The following is a 21,429-nucleotide window of genomic DNA, read 5'->3' as shown; positions in this document are numbered from 1 at the left end:
GTCCTCTGACAGGTCTTAACAAGCAGGTGTTGGCAGGTAAGAGTGTCAGGAAGTCCAGCATACTTTGGCAGGAATATATGAGTGTAATGACTTGTTTAAAATATGATATTATATGGTTACATGATGTAATATTGCATCATCAAAATTTCAATGCAAGAAAACCCACAAATTTATAATAATGTCATCATAAGATGTCATTAAATTTTTTTTTGAAATGATGCAAATTTCTCAAAAAAACAACTATTAAAGGGTTAAAGAAAGTAGATTGGGTGGGGGGGTGCTGAGCAATTTTATTTTCAAAGGGGATGGTAGGCCAAATAAGTTTGAGAACCTCTAGAGCCTCTAGAGCTATGATCTTATGTGTACAGAAAGGGCTCCTATGAAGCTTAGAGGGGTAGTTAGGTGGTACAGTGGATAGAGTGCTGAGCCTAAAGTCAGGAAGACTCAACTTCCTGAATTCAAATCTGGCCTCATATACTGTGGCCCTGAACAAGTCACTTAACCCTGTTTGCCTGAGTTTTCTCACCTATAAAATGAGCTAGAGAAGGAAATGAAAAACCACTCCAGTATCTTTGCCAGGAAAAAGTCAAATGGCATCTCAAAGAGTCCAACATAACTGATACAATTTAATGACAACAACAATGAGGTTTAGAGCAGGGGTGCTGGCCAGTCATTCTGCACTTACACCTGGGAGCCTGGACCAGAGAGTTCCCAAGGAGGAAGAGGAGAAAGAGGAGAAGTAGAGCCCCTTCTTCTTTGAGAGGGCAAAGTTTTTACACTCTCCTCAGTGTAGAGGGTGAAATTCAGCAAACTTTTTGTAATTGGTGATTAGCTGACCCAAGACCAGGATTCTGGTCTCCTCACATTATTTAAATGCAGTCCTACCTGGAGGCAAGGGGAAAGGCCAGTTCAACAGTGTGACTAGGAGTCATTAAGTCTCTCTGAGGCTCATTGGAAACTAGGGGACTTGTTTGTCTTAACCATTGCTGGTGCGCTTCACAACGATAAGATGAGATCTGTGGAGGGGCAAGTGTTTTTAAAAAGCTGATGCCATCATACTATTTGTAGTCCTTAGGAATGTTTAATTGAAATCCATAGATCCCTATAAAATTCATTTCACTTGCTAACTTCACTTGAGACATCTGAAGATGGTAGGTACTGACAAGTAAATCACAGCATCATAGATCTGGAGCTGGAATGGTGTCAGAGGCCATTAATCCTAACCCCCAAACTACAGGTCTAAAGGACAAGAAGGTCATTGTGGATCTCAGCTTTTTTTTTTTAATTAACTTCTACTCTTTATGGCCTGGCTTTAAGTAATTCACCCTTCCCCCCCCACACACACATTTTTTTTCTCATAATTTTTCTCATAATTCTCTCATAATTTTGTCTCATAATTTCTTATACTTAAATAAAGCAAGCCCTTCTTAAGCCAGGACACAAAATCTAATTTTTAGTATTTTTTAGTCCTTAATGTTGTTTTCATTTAAAGATTTCTGCATATGCTTTCATTGACAGAAAAATCTGACAGTTCAGAAAAAGACGCTCTCATGTCAGAGCTCAAGATGATGACTCATATTGGAAGCCACGAGAATATCGTGAACCTATTAGGAGCTTGCACACTGTCAGGTAATGACCATCTATGCCCCCCTTGGCAAGTAGCAGTAAGGGACTGACTGATGAAAGTGCCATTGAAGAAGATGAGAGGAGTAGATGGAGTGTGGGACTTTTAAACATTTTTCAGTGCTTATCAGTTAGAGCCTCCTGAGGGGTTCAGTTAATTGATAAACATTTATTAAGCCCCTATTATATGTTCAACATGGTGCTAGACACTGGGAATACAAAAAGAGGCAAAAGATTCAGAAAATAGGAATTGTTGTATTGTAGAAGGAGATAACTAAATGGGTATCCATTTTATATGGACATCATTATATGATCCCAAGTCATTTAATCCAAGTAGGTTCTACGAAATATGTTTAACTCTCCCAACCTCCCAATCTTTCCTAACCCACAGAAATAGGACTAGACTGCAGGCTGATACAGATAAATGTGGTGATATCAATAACTGAAGAAGCTGGATAGAGGCCTTGACTTGCAATCTCATGAAATGGTACCAAGTGAGATATAGTGCCTGGAACGTAGTAGGCAGCTAGTGAATGGTTGCTCCCTTCTCTACCACTCTCTTCATAGGAGGTGTAGCCAGAGAAAAACCTGAAAATTCCTTCAGTCAAGATCTCTAGGGCTGAGATGTCAAACTCATAGTCCCTGCAGTCAGCAAAAGTCCTAAGTGAGGCCTGAACCAGATGAAAACATAATTAGGAAATATTTAACAAAGTAAATAAAAATATATTAAAACACAATGTTAATTTGTAGATTTCTAAGTCAATATGCAGCCCATAGAGATCTGTTTCTATTTGAGGTTAGCACCATTATCTGAGCACACACAGTCTGGGTCATTCCCAGTTGGTAAAGTTCAAGACATATGTGCCCTTATCCTGGCTAGTCTCAGTACTGCATGTCCAAAACATTTGGAAGACATTCTCCCTTTCTCTGAGACAGAAACCACAGAGAAAATGGGAAACCCAAAAGAGAAAAAAAAATCTCTTAATCAAACAATAAACAATATTTAACAAGTTCCTATAGTGTGCCTAGTACACCCCCTGGCACTAGTTATTGAGAAAGCTTGCAAAGATAACAATGGCTATAATGCAAAGAGAAAAGGCTATTCTCCTCAGAAGGAACTGGGTATGGGATTCAGTAAAGTCTAAGAAGAGCTAGGCAAGTTGTACTTTCCTATGGCAGAAGAGAAGTGAACCCTTTCTTGTCTTAATTCAGAGGCATGTTAGAGCCTAATCAGTGTGAATAATGAATCTCCTGAAGTGGTCACATTATTTGCATTCTCACTGCACATTTCCACTGGGCCAGAACCAATTACCACATTTTGCATAATTATAAATTTGAATAATGTGAATTCAAATACATGGGACCACTCCTGCGGATTCTGTAATAGGAAGACCTTCAAGTCACTTAAGCTCTCAGTACCCTCAGGAAACTCTCTAAGACTTTAAGCTATAAAGTAGTTGTTGATCTGCATAAAGGGAATTTCCACAACAGGAAGTCCCTATACTGATGAATTCAGTGACCTAGACCCCAAAATCTTTATTATTCTAACCTGTTGTTGTATGTTGTCTTATAAACACAGTCTCTTGTAGCATATCCTATATGTTTATGTATTCATGATTAAAATGATAACCATTTCAATTGAGATAACATATGTAAAGCACTTTACAAACCTTAAAACATTATATCAACATTAGCTATTGTTGTTATTATTTCAGGACCAATTTATTTGATATTTGAATATTGTTGCTATGGGGATCTTCTAAATTACCTAAGAAGTAAGAGAGAAAAATTTCACAGGACATGGACAGAAGTCTTCAAACAGCACAATTTCAGCTTTTATCCCACTTTCCAGTCAAGTTCCAGGTAAAAGATAAGTGGTAGTTTCAAAAATAACACAAAAGAAAATCATTAATACATTGCAATGTAAAATTAATGCTGAAGAGTCACGTTCACATCTTTGTACCTATTCCATGGCCTAAAAGTCCAAAGATTGTGCTCAATGTTGAACTTCCTGAACAACTTTTGAAAAGGTTTTTTTTTTTATTTTTTGCTTTTTGGAGGGCAAATGGGGTTAAGTGACTCACCCAAAGTCACACAGTTAGTAAGTGTGTCAAGTGTCTGGGGCCAGATTTGAACTCACGTCCTCCTGACTCCAGGGCCAGTGCTCTATTCACTGCACCACCTAGCCACCGCAGAAAAGTTATTTTCTTTGCCTTCTTTTTCCCGTTTACTTTCAAAAATGGGACAGTGATACGTTTCTTCTGTTTAATGTGATATTTGAGACAGATTCTTCTAGTACTTAAATTATGTCCCTAGAAACATTCTGATCCTTCCAGCCATGCATTGGCATGTCTTCTAATTATTACTTAAGTTGTGATCAGAAAGTGTTGATTTGAATTCCAAAAGCACCTAACATTTTTTCAGAGTAATTTATGTATTGAGTTTGTTGTAATAATTGTTATTCCACATACAGATTGAACTTTTTAAAAAGGATCCATTTATTGTCAAATGATGATAGAGAATGATAGAGAAGAGAAGCTTAGTTGTATCTCTGTAAGTTTACACATAATTCACACATCTTATCTGTGATGAAGACCATGTGAAAATGGCCAGCCTTCCATATTCTTTGGCATGAATAGAAACTCTGCTGAGTGATTCTGGGAGAAGTTTTCCAAAATACATGAAAGATACAATCTTGTTATTTAAGCATTTTCTGGTGCTTAAGTTAATGCAATATATTGGGATGAAGATCCAGCCTTGGAACCAGGAGGCCATAGGTTTAAGTCCTGCTTTTAACATGTACTGTATGATCCCAAACCAGTTACTTAACTTCTCAGTCCCACCCACCCCACCACAACCCCAGTCAACTCTTTAACATCCTAAGTTCTGAGAGCCAGTTAACTCCATCCTGTGTTTTAGAGGGAGTTTCCTCACTGGGAACTTCCCCATAGGAATGAAATCAATCACAGTTGTGATTCCACCCCCCACCAATCCAAAAGCATCCTTTTGAGGTCCCTTCTCAGCTCTGAGCCTTTATTAATGCATTATTAAAATTCTATAAACATAATCATATGCATCCCAGTAGAAGAGTTATGTTTTTAAGTACAGAGACTTTTTAACTCTTTTTTTTAGTTCCAAATTCTCTCTCCTTCCCTTCCATATCCCTCCTCCCCATGCACTGAAAGTGAGAGAAAAACAAAACCTATTACAAATATGAATAGTTGGGCAAAAAAAAAATCCCTCAGTAGCCAATGTTGTAGGAAGAAAGAAAGAAAGAGAGAGAGGGGGGGAGAGAGAAAGAAAGAAAGAAAGAAAAAAAGAAAGAAAGAGAAAGAAAGAAAAAGAGAAAGGAAGGAAAAAATTCTCCATCTACCCTGTGAGTCCAAAAACTCTCCTGAGTCATTTGGAATTGTGGTGGTTCATTGTGTTGATCAAAATTAACTAAATCTTTCAGAGATGATTATCTTTATAATACTGCTGATACTGTGTAGATTTTTCTCTTGGTTCTGTTCATGTCACTTTTTATTAGTTCATACAAGTCTTTCCAGGTTTTTAGGAAACCATCCTCTTCATCATTTTTTATAGCACTATAATAAGGAATAGTGTCTTGTTTTTATATGATGATGATGATGCCCTCCTCCCCATTACATTTCTCAGGTTCCTTTTAGTTCAAAGAGCCCTTATTAATATTTTATTGTATACAGTTATATTACATACATGCAATGGGGAAGCTAGGTGGCTAAATGGCTAGCCTGTCATTCTTGAAGTAAGGAAGATTCATCTTCCTGAGTGCAAATCTGGCCTGAGACTCTCACTATCTGTGTGACCCTGGGCAAGTCATTTAACCCTGTTTGCATCAATTTCCTCATCTATAAAATGAGCTGGAGAAGGGAATGGCCAACCACTCCAATATCTTTCCCAAGAAAACCCCAAATGGAGATCACAAAGAGTTGACATAATTGAGCAACAGCAACGGCAACAAAATACATACTAATAATCACTCATTGAATACTACTGTGTTAACCTTCATGAGAGTTACAGCTTTTCCCAAAGGCATGAAAATTATAAAAAGGGATCCATTTGAACATTGGGCATTAAGCCAATCCCTAGTGGAAAAGTGTGACATCTATATGCACAGGATAATTATGATTACTGATAGAATCCTAATAAATCTGCAAATAACCCCAATAGTCTAACTTCCTTATAGGCCCCACTGAACAGCAGGCATGTTCTGATTTAACCACATGATCTGACTTTAACCATACCACAGGCTCCCAGACTCAACATAGCCATTGCCCCCACCTAACTACCACTGTCCCTCCCTGTATCAGCAAGCACCCCAAGTGCATCCTCAGGGTTTGCTGCCCATACAGGTTCTTGGATCTGCTTTGTTAAAGGAAAGCAACTCAAAATAGGTTAACAAGCTTACTTTAATCAGTCAGACATATATTGTTTACCTTGTTTAGGGGAAAAAGGTCAGCACCCCGAACTTCAAAGTATACAGGCAGAATTATCAAGACAGAAACAGATCAAGTAGACAGATTTCCAAACTGTCCAACCATTACATCCATACCCAGTCAACATCTGGGTTTTTCAAAGCTGGGGGGCCCTGGACAATGGCTTCCCAGAATACAGATCAAATCACAGAACACTTCTCAAAGCGAGCCCCCAAAACAAAGCTACACATCAGGGCTTATATAGCCTTCTCCTGGCTCAGAGAATGTAACAACCTTATTGACCCACTGGCCAATCAAAAAGTATCTACTGAAAAACAAGCCTCCCTCCCCAGGCTTCAGGTGCACTTTAGCCTAGGGGCAGGGAAGATCTTCCAAGTTTGCATTCCCATTACACTCCCCAACCCCCACTCAATATCCTAACTTGCTCATGTATGCCTCATCGCGCAGTAGAACAACAGGGGTGTCTATGAAATTATATTTGTCACAGAAACAGCAGGTATGTCCATGTGATGGGATCCCAACCACTGACTCTACCTAGCCACTGCCCTCGGACCCATTCCTCATATTTCCCACAGAAATAGCAGGTGTGTCCATGCACTAAGCCACAGTCACATCCATTTAATCTCAGATAGGATCACAATAGCCAATCAGAAAGCAGCACCACCAGGATGCTCAAGCAGGATATGGACCCCAAAACAATAGAAGGACTTTCCCTAAGTAGACACCTGCACAGTAATAGCAAAAGCTGTCCTTTAGATGAACTTATGACATAGAGAGGCTTATTATAATATTGTTATCATGCATATAGGCCCCCCAATGGGTTTTTCGGTATGTATTGTGGGTAATCGCATGTGCAGTTCCACTGAGACTGGGATCCAGGTAAAGGGATTACCTGATCCCTTAACCAATCAATTTCCTCCTGAATTTTTAAAATGCATAATTTCTGTTGGGCAGTCAACATCATTACATTATAAAATTGCCTGTCTTGTCTTACTAAGCTGCTGGTTCCTCTAGGAATTTAGGCCACTCATGAGAGGCGTCAATCTCAAATGCCTATGCTTGGATTAGAGATGATCTGAATCTGAATTCTTTGAGACAATTCCACCACAACATATCATGAAAACACAATAATTACTGCTTATTATATTCTTGGGGATATATTATAAATTCTTAATATGAAATGAGAAAAAAAATCAGCCTTCTGGTTCTCTTCTACTTCTCCTGTGGATCTTTATAGAAGACCAGTCTTTCAAGAGCTCAAAACTGGTTCTAGCTATGAGCAGAATTTCTTCTGGTTGGACAAGGAGTGGCCAACTCAAGAGTCACCTAAATGTTTTTAATCGTATAAAGAGGGCAAGCAGGTAGCTTGCTTTTCATTCAAAGGCCAGGTATATTTTGGGTCACATTCTTTGATAAATTGTAACATTTAGCTAACATTGGTTCAAAAAGAGAATTTAAATAATGGAGCATGTTTTCTTTTTTATTTAATAGAATGCCGGGTTTGGGTGGAGTTCACATAAGCCAAGATTTAGATCTGACCTCTGGATTCAACCGGAATTCATTTTATTCTGAAGGTAAAACATTACCAGATGACCATGAGGTGCAGTCCAATGCTGAAATTCCATTATTCAACATGTTTCCTTCTAATAAATAGAAATTGAAAAAGGAAATAGGTCTAAGAACTACAAGTTGGCCCAACCTCACGGTACATGTAGAAATGTTATAGTATGTCTGGAGGGTAGCATGAAATAATGGAAAGGAAATGAAACTGAAATCAGAAAAATTGGATTCTAGGTTTGGTTCTGCCAGTGGTGTGATCTTGGACAAGTTTCTTAATATTTTTGAGCCTCAGTTTTTCATCTGTAAAGTGGGAATAATACCGTGCAGTATTGTTTTGGAGATCAAATGAGACAATATTGTAGAGCAATTTTAAAAATTATGCTACAAATGTGAGATAGTCTATTTATTGTCCTCTTCTGTTATAATGACTAGCTTCACACAAAGCTTTGTAACAGCCATCTATTTTATACGTAAAGTAGAAAAGTTTATATATATATATGAAGATTGTGTCAAACCTGTCCTGTAAATTTTATAGATTGTTTTATTCGTCTGCAGTCATAAATGAGTGAGGGAGAGTTTCAGAGAAGAAACTTTACCTTGTAAATGAATTAATTAGTTTAATTTGGACAGTTTCCAGGAGGCATATCAGTGAGAGGCATAGTGTCAGAAGAGCTGGATGTAAATCCTGCCCAAGGTACTTATTGTAGCTGTGGTGACCCTGGAAATGTCAGTTGGCTTCTCAGAACCTTGGTTTCCCTGTGTATCAAATGGAAATAATTCATCCTTTCTACCTCACAGGCTAGTTGTGAGGGAAACACTTTGCAAATTATGATAGTCTCATGTAAGCATGAACTACCATTGCTATGCTATTGAGGTGGTTTGTTCTAACAGATCCCTTTTTTTTTTTTTTTGCCAGATCCCTTTAGTTACTTAATGCAATACGACTATTAGTATAAATTTGAAAAAATAAATAATTCTTCTCATAGCCTTTCCTTTCATTATCTTCCTTTCCTCTTTTATTCTACCTCCTTCCTTCCCTCACCCCTGTATCCCACATTTCCTCTTCCATTTTCTTCTCCTCCCTCTTGAATTGCCAAAAGGAAAAAAAGAACATTTGGGAGAGGCAATAGGTCCACTTGAAGTTGCCTCCCAGGCCAAGCTGAGAACCATCCAATTGTGCTTTTGGTAAGCTGCCAAATGACCTTTGGCAGGTAACTTTCTTGGTGTTTTCTGTACAAGTGAAATCTGTTTTATTTTACAGAAGAAATTGAATATGAAAACCAAAAAAGGCTGATTGAAGAAGAGGACTTCAATGTGCTTACATTTGAGGATCTTCTATGTTTCTCTTATCAAGTTGCCAAAGGAATGGAATTTCTTGAATTAAAGTCGGTATGTTCCTTCTGAGAGAGAAACTTGCAAAGGAAAAGATGATAACATGGAGATTTGCTTTAATGCTTCTGTCTTGAATTTTAATTTGGAAACCTCCAATTCTGTCTCTTTCCCTATTCACCCTTCCCCCAAAAAACCTGTCTTAATTCTAGGCTTTGTCTTGGCAGTAGAAATGAGATTCCTTTAGAAGACCAGTAGCTGCTAGAGTTATATCAGGGTTCCCAAAGCATAAATTTCAGTAATATGTCCAAAACCACCTCAGGAGCTCTAGGAGGTCTTGGTCATATTCATTCATTCAGTAAGTGTTTATTAGGACTTTGGGGGATCAACAAGTTTAGAGTACCTGCATCATCAAGTCTTGACCTGATTTACCTCTACCCTCAATTTGGCATCTCCTCTATCTCTCTGTCTGTCTCTCTGTCTCTGTCTCTATTGGTCCCTGTCTCTCTCTCTCCATTTGGAATCAAGTGACTTGCTCAGGGTCACACAGTTAGTAAGTATCTGATTTGAACTCAGGTCCTCCTGGCTCCAGGGCTGATACTCTACACACTGCACCATCTAGCTGTCCCAATTTTGCATCTTCTCAATCTTTATCTATAACTCCTTGTCCTCAGCCATCAATATTTTCTTATGATTTAATATTTAATTTTCCCCAATTACATATAAAAGCAATTTTTAACATTCTTCTAAAATTTTTTTGAGTTATGAATTCTCTCCCTTCCCCTCTTCTCTCCCCTTTTTTTTGAAAAGGCAAGCAATTCATTAACATGTTTATTGTGCTTACAGTCTGACTTAAATAATTCTTCTCATAGCCTTTCCTTTCATTATCTTCCTTTCCTCTTTTATTCTACCTCCTTCCTTCCCTCACCCCTGTATCCCACATTTCCTCTTCCATTTTCTTCTCCTCCCTCTTCTATTCTCCCCTTTTCGTTCCCCTTCCCTCCTTTCCCCCCTTCTTTCTTTCTCCTTTCCTTATATTGCTTGGACAGTATTTCTAGTATTTAAATAATCTGAGCTGAAAAATGAAAAAAACCTCTACTGATTTTCCCTTCATATTATGGAGACAGACTTTTTCATTTTTGCTTTTTCCCACCTCCAAAACATCACACCACAAATTTAGAGTGGGAAGGGGCCTTAGAGACCATCCAGTCCAATTTCCTTGTCTTACAGATGAGGAAATTTAAATGACAGGTCACACAGGTAATAAATGAATGGCAAAACCAGGATTCCAATTCAGTGGCCTGATGCCTGCACCTGCTATCCAAACTCCCTCCTTTTCTCAGTCTGTTCCTTCATTTCATTCTTCATCTTCCTATCCATCAGCTCATCTACAGTGCTATCAGGAGCATGTCTCTAGAGACTGCTTGCCCAGCTCCATGTCTTAGTCAAAGGACATGGAAATCATTCAGGACTGATAGTTTGTCTACCCTTTCTTCACATCTTTACTTTGTAAATTCCTAAATAAGCCTATTTGGTAACAGAACGTATTCCTCTGGTTATAATACTATTTGTTTCAAGTAGATCCAAGACTTTTGTAGTGATGTAGGCATCATGAGAACTTGGGTTCAAATTCTGCCTCTGACACTACCTACCTATGGGTATGTCACTTTGTCTCACTGGGCCTCAGTTTCTCCATATATAAATTGAGCTAGATAACTTCTAAGATCCTTTCCAGGGCTAGAGCTATGATCCTGTTATTCTAGTGGACCAAGTCTTGAACTTGGCATTGAGAAGGCCTGGGTTCAAATAGAATCATGCCTCTGACTCTTAAGAGTGGTGTGACCATAGATAAATTACCTAACCTGTCTCAACCTCAGTGTCCTCACCTATAAAATGAAGATAGTTATACCTGTAATGCCTACTTCACAGGGTTGTTATGAGGTTCAAATGAGTAAAAGTGTTTTGCAGACTTTAAAGCATTACATCAATGTCAAGTGTTCTTGTTACTTTCTTAGACACCTTTGTCCCTCTGCTCTTATGTTGTCTATTCTATCTTAACTTTTGCTGGAATCTATTTTCCTAATCTCCCTCCCCTTTTTTTTTGCCAGATCATGATTAGTATTTCTCTTGATTGATCATGCTTTATCCCTACCCATTCCCCTTAAAGATTCAACTCCAAACTCATGTTCATTTTTCTCCCATGATATATCTCAGTCTTTTCTGGCACCTTCCTATTTCTGCTTCTTTCTCTACTCTATGCTTTGCTGCCTCTGGTATTGCCACTTCTCAGGTACCTCATTAGGATGAAAGGTTAATAGATCTTCTGAGGCTCTATCAATTGATTCTATCACATGATCCCCATTGGCCATATGACCAATCTGAAAACAGTGGGACTCTATTTCCTTTCCTTACATGATTCAAGAAGGCCTCTGTGGAAGACCCATGTTCACCATAAATGAGAATGGAGAAATGAAGCACATATGTTTCCCCCATTCATCTGTTATACTTTATGCTGAATTTGGCCTGGGGATAATAATCACATGCAGATTGGAAAATCAATGAATTGTGGTGCACTGTCACCATATTAATACTTGTCTTGAATCTGAAAGAGAAGAAAGCTTGTTCTCATAGTAAATAATGGTTATTCTTTCTAGTGTGTTCACAGAGACCTTGCAGCCAGGAATGTACTTGTGACTCATGGAAAAGTGGTGAAGATTTGTGACTTTGGACTGGCTAGAGACATAATGAATGATTCCAACTATGTTGTCAGGGGCAATGTGAGGCTAATGTTTTTATTCATTTTTATTTTTATGTCATTGTTCAATTTTATTCAATTAAACAAAATTTATTATGTGCTTGCTGAGTACAAGATATTGAGGTGATTGGGAGAAAATACCAGTTCCTGTCCTTGGGATGCTTACCTTCTAGTAAATGAATGTGTTTTACTACATCTACTTTTGGTTGATAAGACAATAAACCTCATTACTTAAAAATGAGTTCTCCTCCCCCAACTCCCTTCCCCCAAGTAACATCTAAATATATGTCTAATAACAGCTTTGATTTCTGTGCCAAGAAATATTTTTGACTTTGAAGAAGAATCATTATAAAATTACACAAACAAAAAAGCACCAGAACAGTTCCTATCTCATTGACTAGCCAGAAACAAGTTGATTCTAACTGAATTCTAACCTAAAATTACACATTTTGAAGTCTCTATTCTAACATTTCACTGGCATTTCTTTGAAAAATTACATTTACTGGTATATACATCTGCTCTTTTAGTTATTAAATAAAGAGACATAATTGATATCCTGTTATCTTACAAATACTGGGTATAGTTATTGATAAGTGAATGAATGAAAAAGTACTTACTAAGGGCTTATGTGCCCAACACTGTGCTAATGATCAAGCCTTTTTCTCTATTTTTCATAAAAATGTAATGAATCATAAAGTTGTTGTAATTTTTCTGATGGAAAAATTAGAAAGACTAGAAAATTAAAAAAAAAACTAAAAAAAAAAAAGACTAGAAAATTCCAGAGGTTTGAACTTCCAAACCCATATGCAATCAGTTGCCAAGTCTTGTTAATTCAGTCTTCCCCAAGCACCCAGTTCTTAGAATTTTCCCTTCCCAAATCACTGTGCATAGATTATATGTGTACCTGTCCCATTGTCCTATCACTCCTTGAGGGCAGGGATTATTTCACTTTTGTCTTTGTAATTCCTATACCTAGCACAGTACCTTATACATTGTAGGGACTTAAATGAATTAGATGCTTATTAAATCTATTAAATCTTGGGGCAGCCAGGTAGCACAGCGAGTAAGAGCACCGGCCCCAGTGTCGGGATGACCTGCGGGATCGAATCCAGGCTCAGATACTTAGCACCCACCCAGAAACACCTGGCCATGTAACCTTGAGCAAGTTACTAAAACCAATTGCTTTAAAAAAAAATCTATTAAATCTTTATGTCATATAGGAAATTGTAATGAATATAATGTATTGTGTGTCTGCCACTCCTGAATATTTTCTCTGAAGGAATAGAGGACCCAATGTATGAGAACTCCATGCATGTCAATGCCTTCAAAAAGATCTCCAAGTTACAGGGATGATTTTTCTTCCCACTAGATTTGGTCATCTTTACTAGTCCTGGGTATATTTCCAGTCCCACTATGGGTAAAATCAGTATAATTACACTGATAAGTCAAATACAAGTCAATCATTCTTACCCCACTAACTAAAAAAAAATTGTCACTAAAGGGAATAAATATCTATCCACAAAACACAAATCACTCTTTTGAGTTTAATCAAGCAATTAGAATAACCCAGTCAAAAAATCAGTTTACGGGGCAGCTAGGTGGCACAGTGAGTAAAGCACTGGCCCAGGAGTCAGGAGGACTCGAGTTTGGTTTTGGCCTCAAACACTGAACACCTGCACAAAAAGACTAGCCGTGTAACCTTGGGCAAGTTACTTAACCCCAACTGCCCTCCAAAAGGCAAAAAAAATCAGTTTACTTATTCAAAACTGAGTTAATTTCACAAGTTTTGAGAATACTTAATGTCACATAAGCATATACAGAGCAGTTACTCCAGTGAAAGGATTATTTCTCTGCCCATTCTGCCTAAAAGGAGAGTTATTTTTTAATAGTCTTATTTAGGATCTAAGATCTTGTGGCTTATTCCTTAACAGATACCTTCCTCATCTGGTTACTGTAATCAACTCCCTCAATCTGGCTCAAAAGTCCTTTTTCATCATAGCTGAGGTGCATAAAGCCACAGAAGCCCACATGCTGTCAGTTCTGGAAATTATGACCCATGCCACCCTCACCACAATCTTGTGCATGGCGACATTTCCGGCATAATCAGTCTTCCTAGAAGTTCAATGGCAAACTATTCCACACATTCAGTAATACTCACTTACCCCTGATCAATTGATTGACTGAAGAGGAATTGTCCACTGCCAAGCCAGTCAAATTTTATGCACTTTTGTGCTTCTAGATTTATTTGAAAATAAATGTGTTTTTCAAGAGTACTGATCTTACTGTTAATTTAAAAGGGGGAAAGTGAATTTTCCAGATTGTAACCCTAAATTATGGATTGTAAATTAAGCATGCATTTGTTTTCATTTAATAATATTTTGTTTTTTCCAATTACATGTAAAGATAGTTTTCAGCATTCACTTTTATGAGATTTTGAGCTCCAAATTTTCCCCCCTCCCTGCTTCCTCTCCCCAGACATCATGCAATTTAATAGACTATGCATGAACAATCATATTAAACATATTTCCATATTAGTTGTGCTATGAAAGAAGAATCAGAACAAAAGGGAAAAACCACAAGAAACGCCAAAAAAGAAAGAAAATAGTATGCTTCTATATGCATTCAGATTCCATAATTCTTTCTCTGGATGTGGATAACATTTTCTATCTTTAGTCTTTTGGAATTGTCTTAGATCATTAAGCATGCATGGGAGTAAGCATGCCACTTACTACTTTTTTCCAATTACATGTAAAAACATTTTTTTGCATTTGTCTTTTTAAAACTTGAGTTCCAAATTCTCTCCATCCCTCCTTCCCTTCCCTACTCTTTGAGGAGGTAAGCAATTTGATATAGATTATACATTTGCAGCTATGCAAAACATATTTCCATATCAGCCACGTTGTCAAAGAAACCACAGGCAAAAAAGAACCACCCCACAAGAAAAATAAAGCAAAAAAAAATGTGCTTTGATCTTCAAACTCTTACTTCTTTCTCTAGAGGTGGATAGCATTTTTTGTCATAAGTCTTTCAGAATTGTCTTGGATCATTGTATTGCTAAGAATAGCTAAATCATTCACAGTTGATCATTGCACAATATTGCTGTTACTGTGTAGAATGTCTTCCTGATTCTGCTCACTTCACTTTTCATCAGTTCATTTAAGTCTTTCAAGATTTTTCTGAAAGCGTCCTGCTCATCATTTTTTTATAGCACAATAGTATTACATCACAATCAAATACCATAACTTGTTCAACCGTTGGCCAGTTTACGGCCCCTTCAATTTCCAATTCTTTGCCACAACAAAAACAACTTAAGCATATATTTTTAAAATTTTAATTTTATTTATTTTTACACACACATGTGTATATGTATATAATATATATGTTAAAAGCATACTATGCATACTTCTACTTATCAGTTCTTTCTTTGGAGGTGATAGCATCTTCCTTCGTAGGTCCTTTGTAAGTGATTTGAGAATTTATAATACTCAGAAAAACTTAGTTTTTCATGATTATTCTTTAAACAATATTGTTATGATATACAATGTTCTCTTGGTTCTACTCATTCCACTCCATTATTTCAAAGCTTGCATTTTTTAAAGTTACATTATTAAAACTAATTCATTAATTATTATTAATTCACTAATTATTATTAATTATTAATAATTAATTATTCATTAAATTCATTAAACCAATCTTGATAAATTAAAATCAATGAAAACTGGAAAAGTCACCTTTTGATCTTCTCTTTGGTCTTGTACAGGCTCGGTTACCTGTGAAATGGATGGCTCCTGAAAGCCTATTTGAAGGCATATACACAATTAAGAGTGATGTCTGGTCCTTTGGAATATTGCTCTGGGAAATATTTTCTCTTGGTATGTTTTAATCCATGCAAAAAAAAATATGCCAGGCACTGTTCAAAAGACTGGCTACCCAAAGACAAACAGCTTTTGAGAGGTACTATGGGAAAAAATTATGCATCTGTAGTCAAAACATCAGAGTTCAGATCCTGACTCTGCCACTTACTACTTTGGGTGTGACCTTGGGCAATGTTTTTTCTTGGTCTCAGTTTCTCATTTATAAAATGAGGAGGTTGCCTATAGGTGACACTGTCAGTGGTATCACATTTAAATAGGAAAAAAAATCACTGGAGGCTGCAAGTTGACTTAAAGAATCACAAATTAACATCATCCAAGTTATATTGTGAAGCAGTTAGGTGGTGCAGTGAATAAGAGTGCCCAGCCTAGAGTCAGAAAGACTCATGTTTTTGAGTTCAAATCTGGCCTCAGACACCAACTAGCTGTGTGTGGTCCTAGACAAATCACTTAACCTTGTTTGCCTCAGTTTTTGCATTTGTAAAATGAACTGGAGAAGGAAATGGCAAACCACTCTAATATCTTGATGAGAAACCCTAAATGGGGTCAGAAAGAGTCAGATTTAGCCAAAATGACTGAACAACAAAATGTTGTGTTGTATTTTTATTTATTTTGTTAAATGCTTCCCAATACATTTTTTTTTTTTTTGCTTTTAGGAGGGCAGTTGGGGCTAAGTAACTTGCCCAAAGTCACACAGCTAGTGTGTCAAGTGTCTGAGGCTGGATTTTAACTCAGTGTCCTCCTGACTCCAGGGCCAGTGCTCTATTCACTGTTCCACCTAGCCACCACCTAGCCGCCCCCCGCCCCCCCCCCCAATTACATTTTAATCTGGTTAGGTCCCAAAGGGTGAATTTGACACCTCTGTGGTGACTTCTGAAGTCCCTGGCTCTGAATTCAGAGGACCTTGGTTCAGAATCCCATATCTGATTCTTACTACCTGTGTGACCTTAAACAAGTCACTTAATGGGCCTGTAAAGTCAAGGGGTTGATCCAAATGATGTCTGAGGTTCCTTCTTGTTCTGGATCCTCTGATCCCTCTATGGTAGGAGGCTGGTTTCCCTGCATTCCAGCTCTATATTTTTGACTCTTGTATCCCTCCCCCTTAAGGAGCCCAATTCCAAGAAAGAGCCTGAAAGCAGGGGCTTGTTTGATGCTAATTATATTCCACTTGGATACTGATTTTATTTCCCTGATGTTTTTTCTCAGGTGTTAATCCTTACCCTGGCATTCCGGTTGACAATAATTTCTACAAGCTCATTCAAAATGGATTTAAAATGGATCAGCCATTTTATGCTACAGAAGAAATGTAAGTAGAAGCTTAAATTAAGATTTAAACCACATTGCATCCCATTTCAAACAAACATTAGTTTTCTTCCTTCCCTCCTCCCAGACCAGGGAAAGTAAAATGCTGAGAAAGTACAACAGACAAAAAATAATTTTTGTGAAAAAGAAAAACCTGCCTCTTCACTTGGGTTCCTTAGAAAATTATTTCAGCATAGCATATAATATTCCATTAGTTGGGACAGTGGTTAGAGCACAGGACCTGGAGTCAGAAAGACCGGAGTTCAAATCCAGTCTCAGATACTTCCTAGCTAGGTGACCCTGGGCAAGTCACTTAACTGCCTCCGTTTCCCCATCAGTAAAATGAACGGAGAAGGAAATGACAAACCACTCCAGTATCTTTGCCAAGAAAATCCCAAATGTGGTTGTGATGAGTCAGACATATAACCGAAACAACTCAAGAACAACATATGATCTATTTTGCGGTGAAGTCCTGGTATAGAGGAAGGAAAATGGGCTGTAGATTTGGAGGACCTGAGTTCAAATCCCATGGTTGCTGCTTAGTATTTGTATGACCATAGATGAATCATTTAATTTCTCTGGGCCTCTTTATTCCCCAATAAAATTAGGGGGTTGGACTAGAGGGCTTCTGAGGACCCTCCCAATTCTAAATCTATGATCCCTGTCTTGTAGGAGGGCCCTCTCTCTTGATCTCTTTTACCCTCACTCTGCAGGACCCAAATGACTTGATGGTCCTGGACAACTTCAACTATAATTGGGTTCACTTCCTTAAGAGTGATCAAACTCGATGCCAATCAACATTCAACACCTCTACTGGCACCAGGCAGCCATTTATCTTTTCTTTAAATCTATCTCCATTTTTTCCCCAAGTCTCTTTTTGTCTTCCCTGTTACAGCTATAAGTGTTCACAGCAGAATTTAGCCTGCAATTAGCTCTCCATATAGTCAAAATGACACTTTGTGAGATAGAAATGAACAATTTGGTTTCATACTGGTTTACTCACCTTGGTCCTTCTCTTTATTGCTTTCTTCCTGCAGCTACTTTATAATGCAATCCTGCTGGTCTTTTGACTCCAGGAAAAGGCCATCCTTCCCACATCTGACGTCTTTTCTGGGGTGTCAGCTAGCGAATGCAGAAGTTGCGGTATGTAGTACAAAAGGAATCCTGTCCAACTTGAGAGTTTTGTCCTTTTTGGTTTAGGTGGGAAGGGAAGGAGATTTATTATCACCAGGGACATCTCTGAACAGAAGGGAACAATTCTCTTCATCTCCAGAATTTTTCATTTCTTTTTTTCAGTGTCTGAGAGTACATGATGTCTAGTCATGGATATGTATATGAAAACAAGTCTTCTTTCCTGAAGACTTGGCTGATAATTTCATCACAGTCATGTCAAACGAACTAAAATTCAGTTCCTATCAACTGAAAAGCCAGTTACTTTTTAACTGTTTTTTTTTCTTAGTCTTTTATTCCAATGCCTCATGGTGCAAACTGACTTTGTAGCCAAGAAGACTTGAATTTGAGTCATACTTATTGGTTATGTGACCCTTGGCAAGTTACTTAGTGCTCTAGGCAACTCTAACTATAAATTGAAGAGAAGGTACCAACCTACATTTGAGGAAAAGGTTTCCTTATCCAGAATTTCCATGTTCGGGGGCAGCCAGGTAGCATAGCAAGTAAGAGCACCAGCCCCTGTATCGGGATGACCTGGGGATCGAATCCAGGCTCAGACACTTAGCACCCACCCAGAAACACCTGGCCATGTAACCTTGAGCAAGTTACTTAACTCCAATTGCTTAAAAAAAAAAAAAAGAATTTCCATGTTCAATGAACCACAGTCCAGATGGGGATAGATCCCAATCCCTATCCTTATCCTTTTATGTCAAAAGTTAGATCCTTAAGATTTGGAGCCATTTTCCGTCCAATAACATTTCTGTTGTCCCTTCAAATAAAATGCTGTCTAGCAGCTTTAGAACACTGGAGGACAAGTTTCTGTTTAGATTTCTGCCTTCTTTTCACCAGGTTGTAGTTGAAGAATAGCCTTTTTCCCTGTGTTGAAACACTTTGGCACATATTGAAAATAAGGATGGTTGCCAGTGATTTGGATAAAAAAGACTGAAGAAATGGAGCATTTTTTAAAGTATAGAAGTCCTTTGGCCTCTTTCTTTCTTTTATCTGCTTTAGCATGAAATCCAAGGTAGTCATAGACAAGTGATCTGAGAGGAGGGATGATGGATCTGCCCCAGGCAAAGACTATATTAAGAACTATAGTAAAGCGCCAGACCTGGGGTCAGGAGGACCTGAGTTCGGTTCCAGCCTCAGACACTTAACACCCACACAAAAAAACTAGCCGTGTAACCTTGGGCAAGTTACTTAACCCCAATTGCCCTCCATAAAAGGCAAAAAAAAAAAAAGAACTCTAGCATGTTTTAACTGGTAATATAATGGTAATAGAGCTGAGAATGACTGGGAATATTTCAAGTCTGCCTCCATGCTTTAGGCCCATACTCTTCTTTCCAGACATTTGTAAAATGCTTAGTATAGTGTCTGACACATAGCTGGTACTTAACAAATGCTTATTCCCTCTCCCCCTTCCTCACCTCCAGGCCTTGAAATTTAGGTCCCCGCTCCAGTGCCACCTTCTTCTTCCTAGTTGTTAATGCTTTCCTTTTGGGGGGGGGGGAAGGCAAAGCAATTGGGATTAAGTGACTTGCCCAAGGTCACACAGCTGATAAGTGTGTCAAGTGTCTGAGGCCAGATTTGAACTTAGGTCCTCCTGACTCCAGGGCCGGTGCTCTATTCACTGTGCTACCTAGCTGCCCCTAATGCTTTCCCTTTCACCTCAAATTGTGTATTTGGCATTTTCATTTCTGTGTACATGTTCCATCTTCCCTCACCTGTTTCCTCCTCAGCAGAATATAAATTCCATGAAATAAGGGACTGTCTCATTTTCCTCTTTCTATTCCTGGAAACTAACATGGTACCTGACTTGTAAAACTAAATTAAATTGAACACTAGGGCAAGTTTTATTTTCATTTTAAAGAAGGAGCAGTAGAGATTGAGGGATTTTCCCAAGACTACCCAGAAACTTGTAAGTAGAGCCAGAATAATTTCTAGGTCCCATAGAAAATTTTCAAAAAAGTCCTCTCCCTTTCATCTCTTTACTCCTGTTAATTGTAAAAGAAACAAATCACCAGTGGAGAAGAGCCACCTCTATTTTCTGCTATCCCCACACTATGGCACTGCAAAGGTTTGCTATTATTTAAACTATTGGTAAGACCAAGTTTGGAATAAAGGATTTAACTCAGTTTCTTCATGGATAGTGGTAGGACTAAAATTACTTGCCATGTAATATAACATGCTACTCATTTTAAGAGAGGCCATGAGACACAGATAGATAGAGGGTCAGCCTTGGGATCAGAAACATCTGGATTCTAGTCCTGCCTCTAACACACACTAACTTTGTGTCCTGGGAGCAAATTGCTTGACCTTTCAATGTCCCAGACAACTCTCAAAGACTGTAATCACAAATGCCCATTTGCCTGAGTAAAGGAAGGAGGGAGTTTCCACACCCTGGAAGTTCCCCATTCTAGCAGATGAAGTCACAGGTCTGGACAAAGACAAAACAGAAGTAACTGATGTGTTTTAAGACCTTGGGATGAGAAGTAAGCAATGTGGAGTCTTACCAGTAAAAGCTGCAATCACCCAATTCAGGTGTTGGTTCAAGTCATAATATTCTTCTTTCTTCTATTTAGATGTACCAAAATATTGAAGATGGAATTTCTAAACCTATGTCCAGTTACCACAACAGGTCATCTGGCAGCAGTCAGATCATTCCAGGCCAACCCCCTCCTCAGACCCAGGATAAAGATTCCTAGAAAATCAACTGAGGCTTCTTGACTTCACTCTAAAATCTTTATGTGCATTGCACGTTGCCAAAAGGAGGCTGGTGGAATCATTGAAGTGAAATGAATCATCAGCTGCCACCATGTTGGGATGTTCGTAGGTGTTCAGACAGGTTTGTTGCTTTTTAAAGGGAAATTTTGTTTTAAAAAAAAGACCAAAAGAAGAAAAGAAAGTCAAGGAAAATTGATCAATTATAACCTGATTTGTATACATCCTTGCAACCAAAGGCCTTCCCATGATGCCTATGTGGAAATTACATACTTGAATTATCCTGTGTTCTTGTAAATATCTAAAAAACATTTTTAAGTGCCTAATATGACTTTTTAAACCCAACTTTGAAAATCACATGTACTTTAAGATTATCTTTTTTTTTTTAGGTATTCTGAATATACTTTTATGGGACAGAAATAAACTTTTTACTTTAAAAATGTTTGTTACTGAATTTTTCCAAGTGACAGATTTAAAGTGTCTAATTTACATTTAATTTGAGCATTTCTATTGACTTGTATCTGATGAGCTCCCTTCCAAGCTATTCTCCTATTAAAGCTCCATAGGGCAAAGTGATGCATTTTCTCCCCACTACACACACACACACACACACACACACACACACACACACACACACACA

General features: G+C 38.0%; 1 protein-coding gene across 2 annotated transcripts in view; it reads left to right on the top strand.

Moving 5' to 3' along the window:
• Positions 1 to 21,231, top strand: part of FLT3 (fms related receptor tyrosine kinase 3) — an 82,346-nt gene extending 61,115 nt beyond the window's left edge. For both annotated transcript variants that reach the window (XM_069079668.1, XM_069079667.1), the window contains exons 16-24: positions 1,519 to 1,629; positions 3,339 to 3,486; positions 7,572 to 7,654; positions 8,902 to 9,029; positions 11,624 to 11,746; positions 15,485 to 15,596; positions 16,803 to 16,902; positions 17,936 to 18,041; positions 20,651 to 21,231. In XM_069079668.1, coding sequence (XP_068935769.1) covers positions 1,519 to 1,629; positions 3,339 to 3,486; positions 7,572 to 7,654; positions 8,902 to 9,029; positions 11,624 to 11,746; positions 15,485 to 15,596; positions 16,803 to 16,902; positions 17,936 to 18,041; positions 20,651 to 20,773 — 1,034 coding nt within the window. In that variant the 3' untranslated portion in view covers positions 20,774 to 21,231. The remainder of the gene's footprint in view (positions 1 to 1,518; positions 1,630 to 3,338; positions 3,487 to 7,571; positions 7,655 to 8,901; positions 9,030 to 11,623; positions 11,747 to 15,484; positions 15,597 to 16,802; positions 16,903 to 17,935; positions 18,042 to 20,650) is intronic.
• The last annotated feature ends 198 nt before the right edge of the window (positions 21,232 to 21,429 follow it).

The sequence above is a fragment of the Petaurus breviceps genome, unplaced genomic scaffold (assembly GCF_028583685.1).
Source record: "Petaurus breviceps papuanus isolate PSGF00001 unplaced genomic scaffold, PetGlider_PUasm1.0 91133, whole genome shotgun sequence".
Classification (NCBI taxonomy): Eukaryota; Metazoa; Chordata; class Mammalia; order Diprotodontia; family Petauridae; genus Petaurus; species Petaurus breviceps.
The sequence above is the reverse complement of the archived record's forward strand: the minus strand, read 5'-3'. Positions and strand labels throughout refer to the sequence as shown.